Raw genomic sequence first — 26314 nt, forward strand, 5'->3', positions numbered from 1 at the left:
TTGAGTTGAAAATTTTTCTTCCCCTTCCTCCCCACCACCCTCCCCAAGACAGCACATAATCTGATATAGGTTATACATTTACATTCCTATTAAGCATATTTTCACATTAGTGAATTTGTAAGTAAAAATTAAAACCAATAGGAGGAACCATCAGAAAGAGGAAACAAAACTCAACAGAAGAGAAAAAAAATGATAGTGATTCAACATAGTTCTTTCTTTGGATGTGGATAGCATTTTCCATCACGAGGCCTCTGGAGATGTCTTAGATCCTTGTAATGCTGAGATAGGTTAAGTTTATCAATATTAGTCATCATACAACGTGGCTGTTATTGTGTACAAAGTTCTCTTGGTTCTGCTCACTTCACTCAGCATCAGACCATACAAGTCTTTCCAGGTTTTTCTGAAGTCAACCTGTTCATCATTTCTTATAGCACAATAGTATTATTTCGTTACATTCATATACCACAACTTGCTCAGCCATTCCCCAATTGATGGGCATCCTTTCAATTTCCAATTCTTTGCCACCACAAAAAGAGCTGCTATGAATATTTGTGTACATGTGGGTCCTTTTCCCATTTGTAGGATCTCTTTGGGATATAGCCCTAGAAGAAGCTCTTTTTTTGTGTGAAAAATTTTATATTTATTTTTTTCCAATTACATGCAAAAATAATGCTTTAAAGTTTTCTTTTAAATTTTGAGTTCCAAATTCTCTCCTTCCCTCTTCCCTTTACCCTGGGAATGCAACATGAAACTGTGTATGTGCAATACTAGATGGCCCTGCACCAATGCCAGCAAAGGGTCCCTTCTTATCATCTTTTCACCAGTTGTCTGACCCCTTTGCTGTCTGTGAGCTGAGAACTCTCTAAGCTACTGTGGAGAGTGGTGTGCACTGCTCTCCAGGCCTAACTGTCACTGATTTTCCTGTTGGCCTCCTACATTGTCTTGGGTTTGAAAATTGATTCATCTTGACTTTTTGTTGGTTCTTCCACTCCAAAATATGATTTGAAGCATTTAAAGTTGTTTGGAGAGGAACTTGGGAGAGTTCAGGTGAGTTTCTGCCCTTACTCGGCCATTTTGGCTCCACACCCCCTTCTTAAAGTCATACATTTAGTCTTTAATTAGGTTATGATAACTATAAATTTCTGCACATTGGAAAAAAAAATTTGTTGCCCTCCTGTGTGTCTCTTGTCTGTCTACCCAACTTGACCTGAGTTAGAAAAACAGAGGGAGAGATTTTATCTTTTGAAGGCATTGAAAGTTCTACAGAAACTCTACCTCAAGTCCATCAGGGGAATGCCTTCCTCACCACCATGATTGTTGGGTCACAAAAATCAGGAGGTAGAAGTTAATGAAAAGTTTCTTGATTGGCAGATGGGATAGCCTGCATGTAATCTGATACATATGTGTAGGTGGTCTGCAGGAGACCACTAAATTCCCCTAAATGGCCCCAATTTTTATATCCTTGATCAAACAACTCTGATTTCTTCCCTTCACCACACAGAGTTTCCTAGTTGACATAATATTGTTGTGAGTTCATTTCCTTATTCTGAAGACATTCTATTTTTGAGAACATCCAGATGTCTTCTTTCCTTCACTACTACCACTTATAAGCCTATTTCCTCCTTTTTTTGGTTTTGCAACCTGGTGGGATGGCATGAATTATTTCCCTTTCTTTCACCATTCTGTTACAATCAGACACAACGTTTAACACTTCACCAGTGACCTCCATCTTCCTGACAAAGGCATATCCTCATGGAGCACATTCTCGTAGTATGAATCCTCTGATGAGAGGATAAGAAGTGATCTCTGGCTGAAGGCCTTTGAAGGCTTATGAGTCCATAAATGGCTTTTACCTAGAATTTTCTGTTAAGAAGCTCCATACTCCATTTCAATGCCTTTCCTCAATCATGTCAGTGCTAAGATTTATATCTTACATGAATTCTCTGATGTGAAACAAAGGCTGACTTTTACCACATTGATTGCATTCTCTCCAGTGTAGATTCTCTGATGTTTAGCAAGACTGGAGCTGTCTCTGAAAGCCTTTCCACATTGATTACATTCATAACATTCAATAATCATACATGATTACATTCACAACCTCCAGTGTGGATTCTTTTATGTAAAGCAAGACTGTCCCCTTGTAGGAAAGATTTTCTATACTGATTATATTCACAGTTTGTCACAAGTGTGGATTCTCTGATGTTCAGCAAGACTGCAGCTGCCTATAAAAGCCTTTCCACATTGAATACATTCATAAGGTTTTTCCCCAATGTGGATTCTGCTATTCAGAAAGTTGCGTCCTCTGTGTAAAAGCCTTTCTGCATTGATTACATTCATAAGGTTTTTCTGCAGTGTGGATTCTTTGATGTACATTAAGAATGCAGCTGAGTCTGAAAGAATTTCCATACTGATTACACTTATGAGGTCTTTCCAGTGTGTATTTTCTGATGTCCTGTAAAATTGGCCCTCTGTGCAAAAGCCTTTCCACATTGATTACATTCATAAGGTTTCTCTCCAGTGTGTCTTCTCTTGTGTACAATAAGACTTGTTTTACGTGTAAAAGCTTTGCCACATTGATTACATTCATAAGGTTTTTCTCCAGTGTGGATTCTCTGATGTTCAGCAAGACTGGAGATAGCGCTGAAAGCCATTCCACATTGATTACATTCATAAGGTTTCCCTCCAGTGTGGATTCTCTGATGTTTAACAAGAGTGGAGCTTTCTCTGAAAGTCTTTCCACATTGATTACATCTGTAAGGTTTCTCTCCAGTGTGTGTTCTCTCATGTCCAGTAAGAGTTCTTTTATGTGCAAAAGCCTTTCCACATTGATTACATTCATAAGGTTTCTCTCCAGTGTGGATTCTTTTATGTAAAGCAAGACTGGCCCTCTTTAGGAAAGACTTTCCACACTGATTACATTTATAAGGTTTTTCTCCAGTGTGGGTTCTCCGATGTTTAGCAAGACTGGAACTGTTTCTGAAAGCCTTTCCACATAGATTACATTCATAAGGTTTCTCTCCAATATGAATTCTCTGATGTGTAGCAAGATTGGAGCTGACACTGAAAGCCTTTCCACATTGATTACATTCATAAGGTTTCACTCCAGTGTGGATTCTTTTATGTAAAGCAAGATTGGCCCTCTTTAGGAAAGACTTTCCACACTGATTACATTCATAAGGTTTTTCTCCAGTGTGGATTCTCTGATGTTCAGCCAGACTGGAGCTGATGCTGAAAGCCTTTTCACACTGATTACATTTATGAGGTTTCTCTCCACTGTGGACTTTCTGATGTACAGTAAGAGTGCCTTTATGTGTAAAACCCTTTCCACATTGATTACATTCATAAGGTTTATCTCCAGTATGGATTCTCTGATGTGTAGCACAGATTTCTCTATAAATGAAGCCACAGGGACCATTACTTCTGAATCTTTGCTTGTGAGTTTTTTTTTTTTACAGAAAGGCTTAGTGCTGTAGTAGTCTCATTTCAAGTCTGATCTCTCCTTCTGAAAGAAAAAAGCAATAAAACATATACACACAGGCACATATATAGTTATATCCCCTTCCCTTCTTTGGCAGAACACAAACTCCTTTACATTCTCTTTCCCTAGGCAAAGAGAAAAGTTTTCAAATTTAAGTGGGCAGAACCAATTATTTCAAAATGTTATTAGCTCACATTCCAGGGATGATTTAACTTACAAAGAATTTCACACCTAGTTACAGTTGTGGATCCACAAAACAAACCTTTGATGCTGGAAGGGCTGACATTCATATCACATTCACAACTCAGGGTATGAGCTCGGAAGGGCCGAGTGATTTCATCCAAATCCCAGGGGCTGAGACAAGAACTCAACTTGTGACTGGGCATACTCTGTCCACAGTATTAGACAGATTGTTTCCACTTTCAATCTTTCCTTTTCACTTTCGCTATCTGCACTTTCAATCTTTTCTTCAGAGATATTATGCCATTTGGTGCACATATACTAAATATTCAAATTATTTAATGATCTACCAAATCTGAAAGTATAATGTAATTTCTGTAGTAATAGCTTCAAATCTTATTTTTTTCTGTTACAGAATTTTAGGTCACATGAAGAATACTACTATGGTTTTTGTATTTACTTAAGGCACTAAAGATTTTGCTCAGGCTTTTTAATTTTTTGGGATAGCCACTACTTATTTCTTTTTTGCTTTGTTTTGTTTTGGTTTTGGTTAGGCAATGGGGTTAAGTGACTTGCCTATGGTCACACAGCTATTAAGTGTTATGTGTCTCAGGAAGAATTTGAATTCAGGTCCTCCTGAATCTAGGGCCAGTGCTCTAAACACTGAACCACCTAACTGCCCCATTTCTTTTTTTTTTAATTGTTTTTAAATAAAAATAAAATCCTTGCAACAATGATTGCACATGTATAACCTATATCAGATTTCTTACCATCTAAGAGAGGGGAGAGGAGGAGGGATAGAATTGGGAATTCAAAATTAAAAAAGAAGTTTCTAAATTGTTTTACTATTTAATAGGGGCAAATAAAATATTACATTAAAAATTAAAACTACTAAAAATAAATCCTTGTAATAAACAAAAATTTTAAAATGCATGACACTTCTCATGTCTGAAAATATGTGTTTCATATTTGATTCTATCATTCTATTGTAAGGAAGTGGACAGAATGCTTCACTATTAGTCCTCCTAAAGCCCTTTCCCATTTAGGGGTTGACAAACCACTTGGAGGTTCTAGACAGTGGTCTAAAGGATCTGAACTAAATTTTTTGCAAAGGCACCTTAAGCATTAAATAATCACCCAATTTTGTTACTAAGATATTTATACTCTGGGACAAGAAGCATGTGCATATTTTAACCATAATAGGATTCTTTTTGCAGTGATTTCAAATCATTATGTTCAGGCATATCGTGCAATGATAACATCACACTCTGCTTCTATGTGCAACGTATTCTTTCAGTTTCCAACTTGACATCAAATTGTTTCTAAACTTCCAGGAAGGTTGGACATGGATGTGCAAATGGTCACAGGCATGCACAGACCTCTGGTGGCCATCTATCATTGCACTCTCATTCTTCAGTTGCCTTGTAATCACATCTCACCAAACTTGAAATCTCCAGATCTAGATCTCACTTGGGTTTGCATTCTTGCAGTAGTGAGGGCAGGCTATTTGAAAACCATGATTGCTAGGCATGCACAGTAGAGTTCATCATGAAATCATCATAGACCAGCACAACTTTGCTACAAAAACAGACACTAAAAGGCCACTCACTGAAATGCTGAGGTTTTCTAATTTGAAGTTATCCTCTACTTATGTTATCATTCATTTCTCTGTCAGCTTCCCAAAGAACTGTTTAGCAACACAGATTAGTCATTCAGTGGAGTTTCAGTGAGAATGTAGCTGGTTTTCCAGTGATAGAAAAAAGAAAGTTATGTTTGAAGAAATCCTACCCTTATAAAGGAAGTCTAAATATAAACATTGTTTTAAAAAAGTAACGTGTGCAACTGACCTTCAAGTACATTGATCATTTAACACACTTCTTGTCATGAGCCAGTAGAAAAAACAATCTTTTACATAGTATTCAGCAGCTCATTTTTTTGACTGGTTAGGGAGCCAAAAACAAAGGATGAATTTCCATCCCTCAGCAAGAGATCTTGTCCAATTCTCCTGCTGTTTTCTACCTTATACATATTTGAGCATTTTCATGATATTCTCTTTAAAATTCACAATATAGCTGATGGTGTAGTGGACAGAACACTGGGCCTCAAGTCAGGAAGACCTGTCAATCCTACTTCAAAAACTTTGTAGTACCGTGACCCTAGACATATCACAGGACCTTTATTTGCCTCAGTTTCTTTATCTGTAAAATAGGCATAATAAAAACACCTAAATCCTAGGCTTCTTATGAGGATCAAATGAGATTATATTTTTAATGTGAATGGCACATAGGTGCTACGTGAATGCTAGGTATGATTTTTTGCAATTTTTCAACATTTGTTAAAAAAGTTTTGAGTTCCAGATTCTATGGCTCCCTCCCCTCCTCTCCCAGCTCCTTGAGACAGTAAACAATCAGATATAGATTATACATGTGCAATTATATAAAACATGTCCATATTAGTCATTTTGTACAAGATTTGAATGAAAGAAAAAAATGAAAGAAAGTGGAAAATAGCATGCTTCAGCCTGTATTCAATCAATATCAGCTCTTTCTCTGGAGTCAGATAGTATGCTTCATTGTTAGTCATTTGGGATTATCTCGGATCATTGCATTGCTGAGAAAACCTAAGTCACTCGCAGTTCTTCATCAAACAATATTGTTACTGTGCACAATGTTCTGGTTCTGTTCACTTCCCAGGTTTTCTGATCATCCTGCTTGTCATTTCTTATAGCACAATAATATTTCACTACAACCATATACCACAGCTTGTTTAGCCACTCCCCAATGGAAGGGCATCCTCTCAATTTCCAATTCTTAGCCACCACAAAAAAGCTGTTTTAAACATTTTTTGTACAAATAGGTCTTTGTCCCTCTTTTGGGGGGATGTCTTTGGGACATAGACCTAGCAGTGGTATTGCTGGATCAAAGGTTACATACAGTTTTATAGCCCTTTGAGCATTTCTCCAGGAATGGGACAGAGATGGAGCCACAGTGATCAGGAAAGGGAGTTGGGCTGATGATTGATGCAAAGCTTAGCCTCACATTACTTCCAAGTAAGGCAGTAGCCTTCACTCCTACTCATGTGCTGCTGGATAAGGGAGACAAAATCATGAAACCAGGCCGCTGGAAACACTACAGATTTTGGTTACATAATCTCGGCTGGACCCTCACTGTGGCAAGGCGACCCTTTGACATCTCCCTAACTCACTCCCCATGTCACTCACCACAAAAACTTTTCCGAATCTTTTTATTGATTGCCAACCCTCCCTCCTTTATGGCTTGTTCTCTGCCGCCCCTCCCCTCCACATCCACACCTTCTCATTAAGAACGTGGTCTCTTATTTCACTGAAAAAAAAATGGACATTTATCAAGATCTATCTTATTCTCCTTATGTTGCATAAAGCAGAGGCCTTCTTTTCCTTTTCGTTCCCAGTATCAGATGAAAAGGTCATCCTTTTGCTTGCTAAAGCAATTCTCTTTAAATGTGCAAAGAATCCCATTCCATCCCTTATCTCACCTAGTATGCTCTTCCCTAGCATCTCCATTTTTTCCACTAATTTCCACTCTTTCCCACACTAATGACTCCTTTCCTCTTGTTACAAATAAAACCATTTCTCTCAAAACACCCTCAATGATCCTGCATCCCCATGAGATATTGTCCAATATTTTTTTCTATATTTCATGGCTAAACAGCTAGAGATGGCCATTTATAACTGTTGTCTCTAACTGCTTTCCCTTGCTTTGGAACTCTCTGCAGTCTGGCTCCCAACATCATTGTTCAACTGACACTTCTTTCTCTAAAAATTACCAACAGTATTGAAATGGCTAAATTCGATGCCATTTCTCGATCATATTCTTCTTGACCTCTCTGCAGGCTTTGATGCTGCTGATCACCCCCTTTTCTTGATACTCTCCTCTCTAAACTTTAGTGACACAACTCCCTCTTGGTTCTCCTTCTACCATATCCAAAGTGCAACTCATTTTCTTTGCCCCAACCCTCCCATCTTCGTACTTTCCTAATGCTATCCAAAGAATCCTCCAATAATCCAGGCTCAGAGATGAAGTGTCATGCACTCCTCATCGATTCTCACACAGTCACCCTCCTGACCATCATCTTCAATCTGGAGCGAAGTCCCGTGACTCCACCTGTGTGACATCTCTGCTATACGTCCCCTTCTCTCCCAACACTGTCACTGCCTTCCCAGTCACCTCACACCTTAGGTATTGAAGGGCCTGCTGTTTCATCCAGCTGCCCCATCACCCTCCAGCATAGTCAGTTTTCCACACACTTGTCAAGGTCATTGTCCTGAAGCTCTCAGATGATCATGTCACCACCCACTCAAGAACTTCCTCTGGCTCCCCAGCAAAAGAACCCAGTATAAAATCCTTCCTGGGGCTGCTACAGCACTTCATCACCTCCCCCCTCCTCCTCTTCCAGTCTTCTCTCACCCTGTTTCCCCCATATTTGCTATAATCCAGGGTATAGGCCTCCTTTCTGTTCTGTCAACAGCACACTCCACCTCTTGACTCCGTGAGTTTTTCTTGTTATCCCTCTCACCTAGAATGTTCACCCTGGCTTCCTTGAAGCCCCAGCTAGAGCCCACCTTCCACAATATGCCTTTCCCAATCTTCCAGATCTAGAAAACTTGCAGTTTGGTGGATTGATGTCTGCCCCACCAGACTGTGAGCTTCATGAGAGTCAGGCACATCCCAAGTGTCACTTAGTGTTTCCATCGCTTAGCACAGGGCCTGGCATGCAGCAGGCACTTAATAAATATGTGTTTGCTTGAAGAAGGTCTAAGAAAGAGCTCATATAGGGGAGCCTAGCCCCTTTTTGTACTGCTCCATTCTGGTAGAAACTCCTCACCTCCAGATCAGCCCCAAGCCTCAGCTCCAGGGACCTTGACGAATCAGCTTTTGCTCCCCTCCCCCAGCCTGGCTCCTCACTCCCTGAACTCTATATAAACCTTGCATACTGTTCATTCAAGGGGTGTTTCCCTCTTTGGGGGAGAGGCTCCTGCTGGCAAACTCAATGAACTCCAGTGGGTTAAAACTCTTTTTCTTAGCCTGCCTGTTAGTCCTGGCATCCACAGGGGCATTCAAACAAGGACCTCAGAGTGCAGAATACTTTCCGTAGCATTTATTTTGTGGCAGCTTTGCGGAGAGGTTGGGGAGAAGATCTTGGAACCAGTCTGGTGCCAGAGAATTTGGTCTTGGTGCACCTTCTTCATGGAAGGATGGACTCATTGCATAGTTTCCATTGTCTAGAAATCAGAGGCAGCTGATACTGCAGTGGAGAGAGACCTGGGCCTGAAATTGGGTTGCCTGAGGTTAAATCTGGCCTCAGATAGTTAGTACCTGTGTGCCCCTGGACCAGTCACTTACCCTGTTTGCCTCAGTTTCCCAACTCTAAAATGGGGGGAATAATATCACCTAACCTGGAAGGTTATGATGAGCATGAAGGGACATAATATTGTAAAGAAAGCCCTTGGCACAGCCCATGGCAAATAGCAGGTGAATATAGATGTTCATTCCCTTCCCTTCCTTTCTCACTGTCTGTGCTGGAAGTTTGGGGTAACAGGAAGGAAGATGAAGGACAAACCTGCTACACCAGATACATTGAAGAGCTGTGAGCTACCACTGTCTGCTCGTTCAAAGGAAGAAGATTCCAAATCCTCGGCCCATCCCAAAGAGGATGGGGCTGCAAGGAAAAGCTGCCTGAGCAGTTCTCAGAGATTTGGCAGCAGAATTCACACCCAGGTAGAGGTTAGATTTTAACCTCCGAGGTTAGATCCACATCTGAGATGCTTCCACACTGACTGGATCTCTGACCTGATGCTACCAGGGATTGGTAAGAGACACCTTCAGGAGCAACAAAGGAAACCTTCAGGTCCTTATCAGACAATGCAAAGACTTCCTAGAGGAAAATAAAGGAGCATGAGGGGTTTGTCTCTTGGACCCAGGAGACATACACTTTTCTCTCTCTAATAGTAGAAAGATACTCCAAACCCTGAACACTAGGGAATGAAGATGTTCCCTCTGATTGAAGACTCAGTTAGCAGGGGAAGTGTCCTTACCCAGGGAGAGCAGGTTCTGGGCATTCTCCAGCATGACCTCCTTGTACAACTCCTTCTGAGGATGGTCCAAGAGGCCCCACTCCTCCTGGGTGAAGTCCACAGCCACATTCTTGAATGTCATTGTCTCCTAAATCACAAAAAGTCACAGGACATGGAGCTGAAAGACACTTCAGAGTTCAATAATCCAATCCTCATCAATTTACAGGAGGAAACTTGAAGCCCAGAGAAAGGATTTGCCCAAAGGTCATACCCTTTGTGAGTGTCAGAGTCAACTCTTGAAACCACAGTCAGTAAGAAACCAGTGGAATTCAGAGTAAAGCATTTTATATCATCATTGGGAATAAAGCTGTGTCTAAGAAATGGAATGTGTCTCCTGATGGAACCAGGGAGAAAGTTTGTGTTCTATTTGTGAGGTGCATTTGTGGAGGAGAAAGAGACAGGGTGATGTGAAATTTCTTCCTTATCAGAACTGATGTAACTGATATATTCTAAAGAAAAGTATGCGAGAAACTGGCAAGTAACACTGCATTCTAGGGAAATAAAAACATTTTATATGATCATTGAAGAGAGAATAAAGTTAAAGAAATGATCTAGTTTGCTTCCTGGATGGCTGAAATAAACTCTTATCAAGATGAAAACATGAAGAGGATGCTAGAAAGATGTTCATCAGAATCTAGACTGCACTGAATGGTATGAGCTGGTTTCCAGCAAGTGAAGGAGCCTTATCTGTTATTTACATTGAGGACTTGAGGTCACTCTGGGTATGTGTCATACCCAAAATAGCTTATGCCTTGGCTTTAGGATTGCTTTGATCTGTCAACAGCATGTAGTCACTAATTACATAATTAATTACTTAGTAATAAGACTAACTATGATGGAGAAGGGCAAGCTAGGTGGTGTAGTGGATAGAGCACTGGGCTTGGAGTCAGGAAGACTCATCTTTATGAGTTCAAATACGGCCTCAGAAACTCACTAGCTGTGTGACCCTGGGCAAGTCACTTAAGCTTGTTTGCCTCAGTTTCCTCATATGTCAAATGAACTGCAAACTACCCCAGTATCTTTGCCAAGGAAAGCCCTAGTGGGTTTACTAAGTGTTGAACATGACCAAAATGACTGAACAACAACAGTGATGGGGAAAGGAAGGTTTCTTTATTGCTTAAAAAAAAAGCAATTTTTATTTAACTTCGGTTTTGTTTGAGCTAATTTATCAGCAAAATGTAGTCAGTTTCTTTATGAAAAATAGATGATTTAAACACACCAATAAACCGTGCCATTTTGCTGTTGTGAAAAGAGCCGGCACTTATATAGTACTTTATGAATCTCATTTTTAGCATCACAAGAACTCTGGGAGGTAGGTGCTATTATCTTCATGTCAGTATTTATTCCTATTTTATTTTATTTTTTGAAAATTGTTTACTGTAAAAGCATAGCAAGGACCAAAGTACACAAACATCCCCAAGAGTCTTCGATGCTGGACCCAAAGAACATTCAGAGTCCATGCTTAGCAAAGAGGCCCCATGCTTAGACCTCACATGGCCAATGGGTCATTCAAAGCTGCTGGATGAATGGAAAATCTCTTCTCTTTTCCTGGAGTCTCCAGGAGGGTCCCCTGGGATGTAGATCTTTACTGGGCTTCAGGAGTTAAGAGTTTTGTGTGGTTCTGAAGCTGCCTTTTCTCAGTTTGTCTAGTTCTTGGCTCCCAATTCTAGAGACAAAACCAAATGATCCTCCCTAAAGCCTTGAGGAAGATGAGGAGGAAAAAGGCACTGGCCCATGGATAATAAATAGGTGTTTTTCCATTAGAAAAAAATCTCCCTTCTTTTCCTCTGTCACCTCTCCCCCCTCATTGAAAAGGAAATGAAAAACTAAGGCCCTGTTTTCCACCTGTATAATCATGTAAACCCCACTTTCACATTGGCCACCTCCAAAAGGTTCATTCTAGACCAAGTCCTTCGCCTAGATCAGAAGAGGAGGCAGGGGCATGTTTGATGAGTCCTCTGGAATAGTGGCAGATCACTGCACAGATCAGAACTCCCAAGTCTCTCAAAGTCACCTTTGCAATACTGTCTCCACACAGGCTGTTATCCTGGTGCTGTTCCCTTTGCTACGTATGCATCAGTTCATTCACATCTTCCCAGACTACTCTAAAACCACCCCTTCATCACTTCAGCCCAACAGTACTTCATCACATTTCTATATCATCACTGACTTCCATGTTTAACTTAAAGCCAGTCTCTGTGCCCTCCCGGAGGAGTCTGGGCTGAGCTTGTGTTCTCCTGGGTCCTGCTGCTGTTCTATTGGGGATATTGAATGCTGCCTTACTCCAGGGTCTCAAGGACAGCTCAGGCTGGGCACCTACCTGCGTGCTTTCAGTGCTCCCAAAGTGGCCTGATCTATGGCAAAGTTGATTGAGGCTCCCCTTGCCCACACTGGCATCTTAGTTCTGCAGGCTCCTGATCAGGTTTTCAGTCTTCTTGGCAATGATAAATCTACTCAACTTGGCCACTATCAGCCACTTCACCTGAGAGGCTTTTCTGGTACGATGTTCGACTGTGATTCCTGAGCATGCTTCAGGCCAGGCTAGGAGCTGGGACTGAGCCTCTGCTCTCATCCTGGGATCTGAGCCAGAATAATGACTGATTCTGAACCTGCTCTTCTCTCTATATTCCACCTAGAGCCTCCAACTGCTCCTTACCCCCAAAGGCTGCCTCGAGGCCCAGGTCCTCACCCGTCCAATCCAGGACTTGGTAGCAGGCAACCAAGATGTCAGTTAGCACCTGGTACAAGTCCTTCATGCTCACAGGCTAGGCTCCACCCTCTGCTCCTCACTATCTCTCTTCCCCATATCCCATTTGTTGTCAAGATCAGTTGATTTCACCTTTGCAACATCTCTCAAATATGATCACTTCTTCCCCACCTAATGCTCTCTCCCATCCTGGTCCAAGCCCTCATCACTCCACACCAAGGCTATGGTGATAGCCTGCTGGTGGGTCTCCCTTCCTCAAGCATCTCCCCCACTCCAATCCATCCTCTCTTCAGCCACTAAACTGATCTTTCCTAAAGGGAAGATCTGACCATGTCACTACCCTGCCCCTCCACTCAATAAACACCAGTAGAAAACACAAAACCAAAAGTCATTTGAAGCCCTTTTTGATTTAGTCCCTACCTATATGTACTCTTCTATCCAGTGACCCTGGCCTCCTGGCTGTTCCACAAACAAGACCCCCCCATTTCTCTGCTCCACACATCTTCAGTGGCCACCCTCACTCCTGTCATGCCCTCCCTCCTCATCTCTGCTTACTCTCTTTCCTGCTGTTTTTCTTGTTCATCATGTCCAACTCTTCATGACTTTGGGGTTTTCTTGGCAACTCTCAGGTGTAAAATGAGAAATACTTTTTAGTATATAGGCACTGTGGATTTTTTTCCCCCCGATTGACTATACATTGTGTGCAATGGATTTTGTTCTTCTTGTGTTCTCAATGTGGGGGAGGGAGCAAGAAGATGAGCAGGTGGATCTTGGCTGATATGAATGTGTGTATTTATATCTCTGTGTATCCACACACTGGAACTCTGATCAATTCAATGATCAATAAGTTCCCGAGGACTCATGATGACATGTTGTCAACTTCTTGATAGAAAGTTGATACTCAGAGTGCTGACTGATATAATTTTCTTTAGCTATGACGAATAAGAAATTTTGTTTTGCTTGACTACATACATTCTTGTAATGAGAGTTAGTTTTTCTTGCTTTCTAAATGGGGGTGGGGTGGTAGATAGGGAAGGGAGAGAAGGCTAATTTCTGCTGTAAAAAACAAAACAACAAAATTTGATTTCAATTAAGTAAAAAACTCCCCCCCCCCATATTCCTGACTACATAAGTAAAAACAAGACAGGGATAATGATATCTGCCTTCCAGGGTTGGTTGTGATGATCAAGTGAGATATTGGTAAGGGGTTTAACTCAGTGCCTGGCACTTAGTAGGTGGTTAATAATAAATGCTGGTTTTCTTCCTTAGCCAGGCTTGAAATTAGACTGACCACTCACCTGATGGTTGTCAAAGGTAGCACCCTCCCCGTTTCTGAAAGGGTCACTATCTCCTGGAGTTCTGGCCTTCCCCTGTCACATGGTTAGGCCAGTTTATTTTTTTTCCCCTGAAAGGTAACAAAGCTGTCCCAAGTACCTGACTTATATAGTGGGCAAAGGCTCCATGTGCTTCCCTTCAGGCTATATTGGGAGGGTCTCTGGACAAATTAGTGTGTCTGTCTGGCAACGTAAAGGCATAAGTCTACCCATGTGAAATCAGGGTCCTTATGGCAGATTTCCCCAAATGGCACACTGCCATACCTTGCTCTGTGACCAAATGAGCTCCCTCATGGAGTTGGGAGGAACCTTGTCTACTCAAACTAAAGACCTCTTGTATCCTTATTGAATGTCCTTTTTCTGCTATACTTAAGGAAAGCTTCTTTTACTTGTTGAATGACCTAGGAGAGTCTGATTTTTGCTTAACATCTAAACTAACATTGGCTTGAGTCAGTTCCATCCATTACTCTCTTCCCAGGTCAATCTAGAACCTGCTCCAGCCTAGAGCAGTCAAGATTTCCAAGAAACTGTCTGAGGTACCTTGATATACTCTGTCAATCCTTCCTTTTCTCCTTGTTGCTGTCATGGTCTGCCAGTGCAGGGCACACAGCACATCGAAGACCAAATTAGCCCACCAGGAAGCCAATCTGTATAGTAATATGGTATGTGGTGAAGCTAGTCCTCATTCCCAGGACCAACAGAGGCAAGGATAAGAATCCCCGGAGCCTCTTTTAAACAGTAGAGAAGTCGTCTGTCATTCAATCACTGTGCCAGGACAGGTCTTAGAAGCACAGGTACAGCAGGATGGCCCCAGAGCTCTCTGTACAAGAAATCTTGAGCTTGTATATCTAGGGCCTTTCTAAATGTTCACTGACTTGACTTAAGAACTGGTAAATGACAGGGGTTCAGAGGGACCTGGGACTAGCACCAGGAGTACAATTTTTGTTGTGATAACCATACTGCAAATGACAAGAGCTGAGGGAGGCTTCAGGGCTCTGCTTCAGGCCAGTCCAGATAAGAGTCAGGGTGAAGCGGTTTCCTGGACCTTCAGTTGCTACAAGGGAGAGCTTGGCCACAAGAAACAAAGAGGAGGGGGAGAAGCTGTGTATAGGGGGAGAGGGTTCTAGGCAGGTATTAAGAGAACAAAGATATGATCCCTACATAATAGAGAGACTAAGGAATGAAGGAGTCACCCTTGTCTGTCAGCGGTAATGAAGCGGAACTTAAAAACAAATGGGGGGCAAGGGTAGGTGGTGCAGTGGACAGAGCACTGACCCTGGAGTCAGGAGGACTTGAATTCAAATGTGGCCTCAGACACTTGACACTTAATAGCTGTGTGACCCTGGGCAAGTCACTTAAACCCATCACCTCACAAAAATTAAAAAAAACAACCCAGACATACAAACAAATAGGGGAGGGCAGCATGGGGGAAATGCTCAAGACAGGAAGGTACCAAAGAATCAGCTTAAAACAGAAGATGGGAGCAGGGCAGCATTGTTACTACTGTATTCAATTTCATGACAATTTTTATAAAGAAATGATCCATAAGGCAGGCATAGCCAGCTGCACAGACCATCCTCCATGTCTATGGAAATGGCCTGGATTGCTGATGTTGGTCAGGTCTGGGGGTGGACTGCACTATCCTGGGCTGGGGCTCGGCTGCCCCCTGGGGCCAGTCCCTCTGAGTCCAGACTCCCTGCGTAGGTAGCAAAGGAACCAAAGTGGCTCCATTTTGTGAAGTTCCTCCATCTTATCCCTGGACCTCATCTACCCCAGGGACCTGCTTCCCCCACCCTTTGTGGCCCCCCAAATGGGGCAGCTTCAGCTGCTGTTTGTCCTTTGTTCTTGGAGAGGACCGTGACATCAGGGAGGTGATGCTATGACATGCAAGTGAATTGGATTGAAGTGAGGTAAGGGCTGTGCAAAGTCACCAGCCTCACTCTCTCCTCCAGAGCCATCTGGGCCCAGTGGCCAGATATGGATCAGGACAACTGGAGGTGGCAGTGGGGGACCTTGGCCTTTTCAAGCTAAGGTCTTTAACTGGTCTCAGTTTGACTGAGGAGAAGCCAGTTCAGTGATTAAGGCTTAATAAGAAATGAAGCAAAGAATGGCCTCTTTAAAAAATAAAACAGATCTGGGAAGGGAAGACCCTCAGGGTTTCTGGGCAAAATAAACAATTGCTATTCACATTCTGGCAATCAGAGTCCAAACAATGAGCAAGTAGGGCTTGGCCTGGGACCTTTTGTTGGGTTAGGGTTAGTGAGAGAGGGAGGAAGGAAGCAAAGAAGGAGGAAAGAAGGATAGAAGGAAGTAAGGAAGCAGGGAGAGAGGAAGGAAGGAAAGGTTTAGGAAAGAGCTTTTGTTCCTGCATCCTGGTAGGGTCTGGGGGCAGGAAGGTAGTACTTCTAGATCCTTACAGGAGGCTGGATCTGAAGGCAGAAAAACTGAATCTCTAATCAGGAGGTGGGCGCAGAGAGGAAACAATACTGAAGGCTGAAAGCGTGACACCTGGATCTCTATGGGTAAAGCCTGAAGTTTGTGAAAGTGTCACCCAATGGGAAATCTTGGAAGGGTCTGCCGGGATGTTTAGGAAGTGATTGAGAGTCTGGAAGAGTTTTAGGGGCAGGGAGCTGGTTCAGTAACGAGGCCTGGGAGGCATGCTTCTGGCAGACCCAATGGCAAGGACAGCCAGCAAAAGCCAGAATGTGTGTGGGGACCTTGGCTCAGACCTACCTGGGCTCTGCAAGCACAGAGTAGGCTTTCGGAAGGCAGAGTGATCTCAGCTGCAGGGAAGGTAGAGAGGGTTCAGGGCCAAGAGAAAAAAGGAGAGAATCTGAGCTCCAGAGATGGCAAAGTTGTCTCAGCTCAAAGACTTCCTGCTTCCCACCAACCCACTCTGGGCGGGTCCTCCTACCTAAGAGCACCACCCTGTTCAGCCCCTGAGGCCCCAAAATGGCTGAGCCCTTTCCTCCAATCACACCCAGGGCCAGGACTCAAGGACCCAGACTACCTCTCCTCCACAAGCCCACTCCTCCAGCCCACCCCTCCATGACGTGGAAAGTCTTCTCCAATGCAACGATACCCTCTTCCCCCTAAACTCCTGCCAGGCCTCCAAACTCCACCCCAGTGCTCCAGCTCCACCTGGGCCACCATCCACGGGCTGTCATCTCCAGGAAGTCCTCCTCCAGTGCCTCCCCCCCCCCCCCCCCCCCGACTCACCTCTTCCTCCTTGTGAGCAGAAACACTGCCTTGATAAAGCTGCAGCCCAAACTAACCGAACGTGATGGACCCACTACTTTGAGGAGCTGGTAGCAAAGGGCTCTTGGGGAAATTGGGATTCTATATACCACTTGTAACTGTAAATCCCGATTGGATGGGACTGAGTTTCTCCCAGTGAGACATGTTCTTTCCCTTTATAACTGTGATATTTGCCTTATGGCAAAATACACTTAAAATTCAGCATTAAGGCAATGTGATGAGGAACTGTAAGAATAAGAATTAAAGGCACTTGGATCAGAATTACTCTATTCTCCTCCAAATGCAGTCAGCCTACAGCACTGCTGGGGAACCTGAGGCCTTGTGGACTTCTAGGTTCTTGGGCACAGCCTTTTGACTGAGTTCAAGTTTTACAGAATAAATCCTTACAGAGTAAATGCCTTGGGACTTTCTCTTTAGGCAAGGTCACCAAATCTTATTAGTCCTGGGGAAGAAGATGCTGAAAGAAGGCTGCCTGATTTGAAAGGGATGAAGTGGTTTACTGTGCAACTGAGAACTGTACCAGCTGAAGTGGAGGTGATGTGGAGGCAGAGGCCCAGTGGAAAAGGCAGAAGCCAGAAAGAAGCCAGGAGCCATGTGGGGGCCTGGCTCAGACCTGCCTGAGACCTGCACCCACAGCTGGGCTTCCAGAAGGCAAAAAAGATCTTAGGTCCAGGGCCGAAGGCTTTACACATTGTGTTATAGGTTTGTTTCTAATAGAGAAGTGATTTTTGTCTGATGGATTGTCTGATCCAGAGGTTCCCAAACTTATTTGGCTTATCCTTTAAAAAAAATTACTCAGCAACTCCTGGAAATCAACTTTCTTTAACTCTTTAAAGGTTTTTTTAAAAAATTGTTATTTCAAAAAATACAAAATATTTTTTAAATGATGCATCTTAAATTTAATAATTTATTGTAAATTGGTGGGGGTTTTTTTGCACTGAAATTTTGATGATGCCATATTGTATCACATAACCATTTATAATATCATCTTGTAAACAAGTCATTACACGCACGTATTCCTTCAGATGCATGCTGGACTTCTGGACAATGTGCCAAACTCCTACCAATGCTTGCTTGTTAAGACCTGTGGGTGGACTTGACCACTGATTGGTTATAACCTGCATTTAGTGTGTTTATTTGGAAAAAACGTAGTCACTATGACTTTAACTCTGTTACACAGCATATGAAACACATACAAACAGCTTTTCAGAATTTTCTTATCTTCTTTCTTATCTTCCACAGCTCCCTTATTTTTATTCAACACTCCCCAACTGCACTGGATGCCACTACTGGCCCCCTGGATCATGCCAGCGCCTCCAAGGGGTGGTATCACCCACTTTGTGAACCTATTGTTTGATTATGGATTATGAAAATGATAAAATCACACCTGGAATAATATGAACAAAGTGATATCTTGGAGCCAACTTAGTCTCAATAGACTCACTGATGTTCCCAGCACACTGGCTGTCTCTCTAGGACCCCTTGCTCTTGCCACAGGACTAACCCATCTTCTCTCCCTGTCATCCAAATTTCTGACATCCTTTATTCCTGTTTTTTAGAGTTCCTCATCAGTATGGTACTGGAAACGTTAGCTATCGCAATAAGAGAAGAAAAAGAAATTTAAGGCATTAGAATAGGCAAAGAAGAAACAAAGCTATCACTCTTTGCAGATGATATACTGAGAAAATTCCAGAGAATCAAATAAAAAACTACTTGAAATAATAAACAACTTTAGCAAAGTTACAGGATATAAAATAAACCCACACAAATCATCAGCATTTCTATATATTACCAACGAAGTTCAACAGCAAGAGATAGAAAGAGAAAATCTATTGAAAGTCACTGTAGATATCATAAAATATTTAGGAGTCTACCTGCCAAAACAAACCCACAAACTATATGAACACAATTACAAAACACTTTTCACACAAATAAAGTCAGATATAAATAACTGGAAAAACATCAGTTGCTCATGGGTAGGCTGAGCTAATATAATAAAAATGACAATTCTACCTAAGCTAATTTACTTATTCAGAACCATACCAATCAAGCTACCAAAATTATTTTAGAGTTAGAAAAAAAATAACAAGATCCATTTGGAATAACAAAAGGTCCAGAATATCAAGGGAACTAATGAAAAGAAATGCAGGGGAAGGTGGTCTAGCTGTTCCAGATCTTAAATTGTAATATAAAGCAGCAGCCATCAAAACTACTTGGTACTGGCTAAGAAATAGAGTGGCAGATCAGTGGAATAGGTTAGATATGCAAGATACAGTAATCAATGACTATAGTAATCTACTATTTGATAAACCCAAAGACCCCAGCTTCTGGGATAAGAACTCACTCTTTGAAAAAAAACTGCTGGGAAAACTGGAAAAGAGTATGGCAGAAACTAGGCATAGACCAAAAACTCACATCATATACCAAAATAAAGTCAAAATGGGGACACCATTTAGATATAAAGGCTGATACTATAAAAACTGAGAGCAAGGAATAGTTTACCTATCAGATTATGGAGAACAGAAGAATTCATGACCAAACAGAGATAGAGAACATTATGAAAAGCAAAATGGATAATTTTGATTACATTAAATTGAAAGTTTTTGCACAAACAAAGCCAATGCAACCAAGATTAGGAGGGAAGTAGAAAACTGGGAAAGAAGTTTTACAACCAGTGTCTCTGATAAAAACATACAGAGAATTAAGTCAAATTTATAAGAATACAAGCCATTCCCCAACTGATAAATGGTCAAAGGATATGAACAGGCAGTTCTCAGATGAAGAAATTAAAGCCATCTATAGTCATATGAAAAAATGCTCTAAATCATTATTGATTAGAGAAATGCAAATCAAAACAACTCTGAGGTACCACATCACACCTATCAGATTGGCCAACATGACAAAACAGGAAAATGATAAATGTTGGAGAAGATGTGGGAAAATTGGAACACTAATGCATTGTTGGTGGAGTTGTGAAATGATCCAACCATTCTGGAGAACAATTTGGAACCATGCCCAAAGGGCTATAAAAATGTGCATACCCTTTGACCCAGCAATAGCACGTCTAGGGCTATATCCCAAAGAGATCATACAAATAGGAAAAGGACTGACATGTATAAAAATATTCATAGCAGCTCTTTTTGTGGTGGCAAAGAATTGGAAATTGAGAGGATGCCCATCAATTGGGGAATGGCTGAGCAAGTTGTGGTATATGAATGTAATGGAATACTGTTGTGCTATAAGAAATGATGAACAGGCTGACTTCAGAAAAACCTGGAAAGACTTGTATGGTCTGATGCTGAGTGAAGTGATCAGAACCAAGAGAATGTTGTACACAATAATAGCCACATTGCGCAATGACTAATATTGATAAACTTAACCCTTCCCAGCAATATAATTATCTAAGACATCTCCAGAGGCCTTGTGATGGAAAATACTATCCCATACAAAGAAATAACTATGGAAGTTGAATTGCTATTTTTTTTCTTTTCTGTTGAGTTTTGTTTCCTCTTCCTGATGGTTCCTCCTATTGATTTTAATTTTTACTTACAACACCACTAATGTGAAAATGTGTTTAATAGGAATGTAAATATATAGTCTGTATCAGATTGTGTGCCATCTTGGGGAGAGTGGTGGGGAGGAAGGGGGAGAAAAATTTTAAACTCAAAAGGTTATGGAGGTGATTGTTGCTAAATCAAAAGAAATTAATAAAAGAAAAGAAAAAAAGTTTGGAGGGGAATTTGGGAGAGTTCAGGTGAGTTTCTGCCCTTAGTCAGCCATCTTGGCTCCACGCCCCCTTCTTAAAGTCATAAATTTAGTCTTTATAACTATAAATTTCTGCACATTGGAAAAAAAGATTTGTTGCCCTCCTGTGTGTCTCTTGTCTGTCTACCCAACTTGACCAGAGTTAGAAAAACAGAGGGAGAGACTCTATCTATTTGAAGGCATTGAAAGTTCTACAGAAACTCTACCTCAAGTCCATCAGGGGAATGCCTTCCTCACCACCATGATTGTTGGGTCACAAAACTCAGGAGGCAGAAGTTAATGAAAAGTTTCTTGATTGGCAGATAGGGTAGCCTGCATGTAATCTGATACATATGTGTAGGTGGCCTGCAGGAGACCACTAAATTCCTCTAAATGGCCCCAATTTTTATACCCTTGATCAAACAACTCTGATTTCTTCCCTTCACCACACATAGTTTCCCAGTTGACATAATATTGTTCTGAGTTCATTTCCTTATTCTGAAGACATTCTATTTTTGAGAACATCCAGATGTCTTCTTTCCTTCAGTACTACCATTTATAAGCCTATTTCATCCTTTTTTGGTTTTGCAACCTGGTGGAATGGCATGAATTATTTCCCCTCATAATCAGACACAACATTTAACACTTCACCAGTGACCTCCATCTTCCCGACAAAGGCATGTCCCTATGAAGCACATTCATAAGGTTTTTTCCTAGTATGTCTATCTTTTTAAAGTTAGTATCTTTCTGTATGTTATATGGCAGAGATGAGAAATGTGGCAGTCTGTGAAGAAGTAAAGAAGAATTTACTGCAGAAGACAATGGAAAAGTGCATGGTGGGCATGAGTAAGGTTCAATACATCACACACAGGGATTTGGGAAGGCGAACCCAAGTAAAGGATGTCAATAAAGAAATCCATGGGCAATAAAGAAACCCAATTTGGCCTGTGGCAAAAGCAAAATGCAACTGACAGGTAAACATCTATCCCTTCCATGTCAAGAAAAGTCAAAGATGGTTCTGGTTATGTTGGGTGGGCATCCTATAAAAGGCCATGGACAATATTTGCACACGATAGCTAGGAATGGATGAGGTATAATCTGTATCCTTAGAGGTATGAAGGCGTTCAGAGTCTGTTAGACATGAAAAGTCTTCAGCTTATGGGATAGGTATGTTAAGGAGGCTGCTTTTTAAAAATAGGTGTAAAAAGCCTTTAGCTTTAAATGAAAAGATTGAGTGACTTTTTCTGAGTCATACAGAAGTGCCAAATGAATTCAGATCTTCCCAACTGCACACTTACTCATTGTATTACCTAGCAGATAGATCAAATGAAAAAAAGTTTTAAAAAATGGATCCCAAATGCAAACATTGAAAGCTGAATACATCATTCCTTGACAAAATGTCTCCCTAGCTCTTCACTGACTACTTAATTAAGTATACACTCCCAACTCTGGCATACGAAAACCTCCAACAATCTGGCTCCAATTTTATGGTCCTACTAGATCTTTGTATCTAGGCTTCCAATCCTCCCAACATGGCTGAAGTTGTTGATAACCTTGGAGAGAGGTTTTGTGGACCACAACTACAGCAGAGGTCAAGTAGGGAGAAAGCCAAACAGAAGTGTGATGATGTCATCAAAATGCATCTTAACTATCTTCATACAACCTGAAAATTTTTTGACACAATTTCCCTACCCCCTCCCCTTCTTGAAACACAATTTTTCCTTTGCTTTCTGTGATATGGTTCTGTCTGGGTTCTCCTCTTGCTACCTCTAGAGTATGAGCAATGTCTCTGGGTGAACTCATTAACTCCCACAGAGTTAATTTTTCCTTCTGTGAAATCACTCTCAAATTCATATTACCACCCTTAATCTCTCTGTTGAACTCCAGTTTTGTATCACCAACTGTTTCCAGAATCCCTCAATCTGGGCATCCTATAGAGACCATATCATATCATAGTCAACATATTGGCTGAACTATTGTCAGACAAATTAGACTTTTCTCTGGTCTTCATGCCTTTGTTCACACTATTCCTCCATGGATGTAACAGACTACACCCTTCCCTTTTCTTCCCTCCTTCAATGCCATTTCCAGGAGTATCTCAAGGAGGTTTTCAATAACCTTTAGTCTTCAATTCCCTGCTAAGAGCAAATCTCTTTCTCCTACTTGGCCTGGACATCTCCTTTGAACTTAACATATTCTCTTTTATATATTAAGTCTATAGATTCATGTCACTCTATTAGACTGAAATCAAGGCATATGTTAGATCTATGTTTGTATTCCTAGAACAGTGGTTGCTTAATAAATATTACATGGTGTACTATGATTCATCACAGTAAATAAAATTGGTTAGTTACATCACGTGATTTGATTTATAAAACTTTTAAAAATATTTACTTTCTGTGAGTATAGCTATATAAGTTATTATTTATTAAATATGACATTTGTGATCATTTCTACAAAAATTTGGCATCAGACATCTGTTTTTTCCTAGGAATATAAACTATCACAAGAATGAAAGGCAGTATGCTATAGTAGATATGACTGGCCTTAGAGGAAGATGACCCAACTTCAAAGTTACAGATAAAGTGCTAACATGGTCCATATCAGCCGATGGTGTGCATCATCATCATCATCATCATCATCATCTCAGTGCATCATACTGACAGTTGCCTACACAGATGAAATCACAGGACCAAACTAAAACAACAAAGTTGTCAATCAGACAATAAACATTTATTTATGTATCAGGAACTATCCTAAGTGCTGGGGATACAAAGAAAGGTAAAAGACAGTCCTTGCTCTCAAAGGACTCAGAGTCTAAAGAGGGAAGGCATCGTGCCAACAATTACATACAATAAACATGCTAAATTAGACATGCTAAATTGGAGCTAGCCAGCCAGGAGAAGACGAGCTGAACTCTGAGGGACACCCATGGGAAAAAAGGCAGAAAAGGAGATGGAGGAGTGATCAGAGAAGTAACAGGAGAACCAAGCGAGAGCATCACAAAATAGTAGGAAAAAGGTGAGTATCAAGAAGAGGCTGGCTTCCAGTGCCAGAGGCTTCACAGAGGACAAGGATTGAGAACAGTCCATTCTTTTGACAAATGAGATCATCAGTACTATGGCAAGAGGGGTTTCAGTCAAATGATGAGACTGAAAGCCGGGTGGAAGAAAGGAAACAAGAGAGTGAGAGGACAGAGAAGGCAAAGGTCCCACTTACAGACAAAGGAAGTGCAGCTTACAGATGGAGAAGGCAAAGGCTCATTTTACAGCCTTCTGAAGTTCAGTAACAAAAGGGAGAGGAGATACATGACAGGAGAAAGAGATTTGCTCTCATTACTCCAGAGTTTGAAGTAGTAAAAAAGTCAATTACCACCTCAAACAACAGTTCTTTTAAATATAGTTTAAAAAAGATTTTGGCAATTAAAAATATCTTCCAAAATGTCTGTCCCTGCACATCCTCTCCTGTTATCATCTCTCATTCCTCTTTGGCCTGACGCTGTCCTGACACCATGACTCTCTACTTCCAGGAAGCTCCCTTTCTTTTCCTTCCCTTCCCATCTCCCAATCACCATGTCCATGTACTGTAATCCAAAAGTTTTTCAAATGCTCAGGCTTGTCTCTTCAGCCTCAGTGTCCTTCTCCCCTTTCAAATAGCCTCATACTACTCTTCTCATCCCTCAGTCTTCATCCGTACTCTAGCTTCTATATAACTCAAAGTCCAAGCCAACCCAAGTGTACTGTTCCTCTGGAGCACAGAATCTTCCTTCAGCCTTTAGGGCAAACCAAAAGCCTCAGTAATAGCTACAATTTTCCTTGCATGGTGTTATGTTAAAAAAATAAAAATTCAGTACCCAAAAATTCATCCCCCTACAGACATTTCTGAACTTCCAATGTGTGTCTGAGAACTCTGGTGGTCCCCTGACACAAACTTTATGTTCCACACGGCTAGGGCGATACTCAAATCTTCCCATCTTTACTCATGCTAAAACTGCTGGGAAAATTCCCAAGGGTAACGGGCCTGCTTCAGGCACAGAGGGGCAGGTATTATATTCTGCTCCACAACAGTGCTAGAGAAGAACAACAGGTGGACAGAGCTGGCATTTGCAGTCAAATGTGGCCAGGAGGTCATTCCCCAGAGCCCACAGCACAACAGAAGAGGGATAGCTGGAAAATCAAGAGCAGGGCAGAGAGGTGTCCTTGGGTCTGCACTAGCACTACCTAGAGCTTCTGTCTCTGCTAGTCCATCCCCCCAGCTCACTGCCCTCTCTCCACTGACTTCAGCCTAAGAGAGAACCTGGTCCCACTGCCTGTGTCTCACATCACAAAGAGCAATTAGGAATCCATTTTCCATATAAATACTGCTATAAAGTCACTTGATTCTACAATTGTTCACATATAGTACTGTATTTGTGCAGCTGTATCTATTTTCATCTTAATATGTTTTTGTGTTCTGGCCCGAGGACTTAGCCATTACACGCAATACTGCTTCTAAGAACAAATGGCTTCAAAACTCCAAATAATCAAGCGGCACATGAACTTTTGGGACATAACCGGTTACTTAACTAAGGGTAGCCTGTGGATTAAGAGTAATTCATCTGCCCACAAGGGAGTATTAAGGGAGGAAATGATTCTATCTCATTTGTATGATCCTGGACTCAGTGAATCAAGAAACCAAGAAGACGTGAAGCTGTTGCCTCTGGCTTCTATAAACCAACTGGAATAACAGTTGTGTATCCATCATGGTGTAATTAGGCTGTGTGCATCACATTTCCTCCAGAAGACAAGACGCATTTTCAGGCTATGCTTTTGGGTTTTATAATGAAATATACATTTCATTTCAGAAATTAGCACAAAAAAACCCCATCACTACTTTTGTAATAACACTTTAAAACATTTCCCTGTTTTCAACTGTGCCAAAATCAAACTTCCAATTAATATTTTATGTTTCAGTATGAACAATACTCTTAGATCATTATTAATAACCCTGATAATAACATAATTTCATTTGTTTAACCAAACAAATTTTGAGCCTGATTACTATGACCATTTCCATGTATTTTATGCTTTCTGAGGATGTGAAAGTTTTTTGAATAATCTGAATCATTATCTGATACAAAAAAATCATTGATATCAATGAGAATTTTTTAAAAGCCATGGAGCTTGAATGACACTTGATATCATTTGTTGGAGTGTAAGTTTTATGGCTTAAAGGGGGCAGCTAGATGGCGCAGTGGATAGAGCACTGGCCCTGGGGTCGGGAGGACGTGAGTTCAAATCAGGCCTCAGACACATAATACTTCCTAGCTGTGTGACTTTGGGCAAGTCACTTAACCCCAATTGCCTCACTAAAAAAAAAAAAAGTTTTATGGCTCAGACAACTGGGGCACAGAGAGCTGAGCTGGCAAAGGCTGACAAGTGTCAGAATTTGTCTTACGTCATTGAAACTTTCTTCTCTAATATTTTTACTTGTTCCTTCTTGCTGAGGACACCTGCATCCAT

General features: G+C 41.3%; 1 protein-coding gene across 1 annotated transcript; it reads right to left on the reverse strand.

Annotated features, from left to right (window-relative positions):
• LOC110197862 (uncharacterized) lies at positions 1-26314 on the reverse strand. The gene is given in 6 exon segments (XM_078146292.1): positions 1-2290; positions 2292-2429; positions 2431-3431; positions 9434-9516; positions 9732-9858; positions 26282-26314. Coding segments are annotated over 6 exon segments (1503 nt in total). The 3' UTR covers positions 1-2169.

Source organism: Phascolarctos cinereus, unplaced genomic scaffold (genome assembly GCF_003287225.1).
Source record: "Phascolarctos cinereus isolate Bilbo 61053 unplaced genomic scaffold, phaCin_HiC Scaffold_726;HRSCAF=1367, whole genome shotgun sequence".
NCBI lineage: Eukaryota > Metazoa > Chordata > Mammalia > Diprotodontia > Phascolarctidae > Phascolarctos > Phascolarctos cinereus.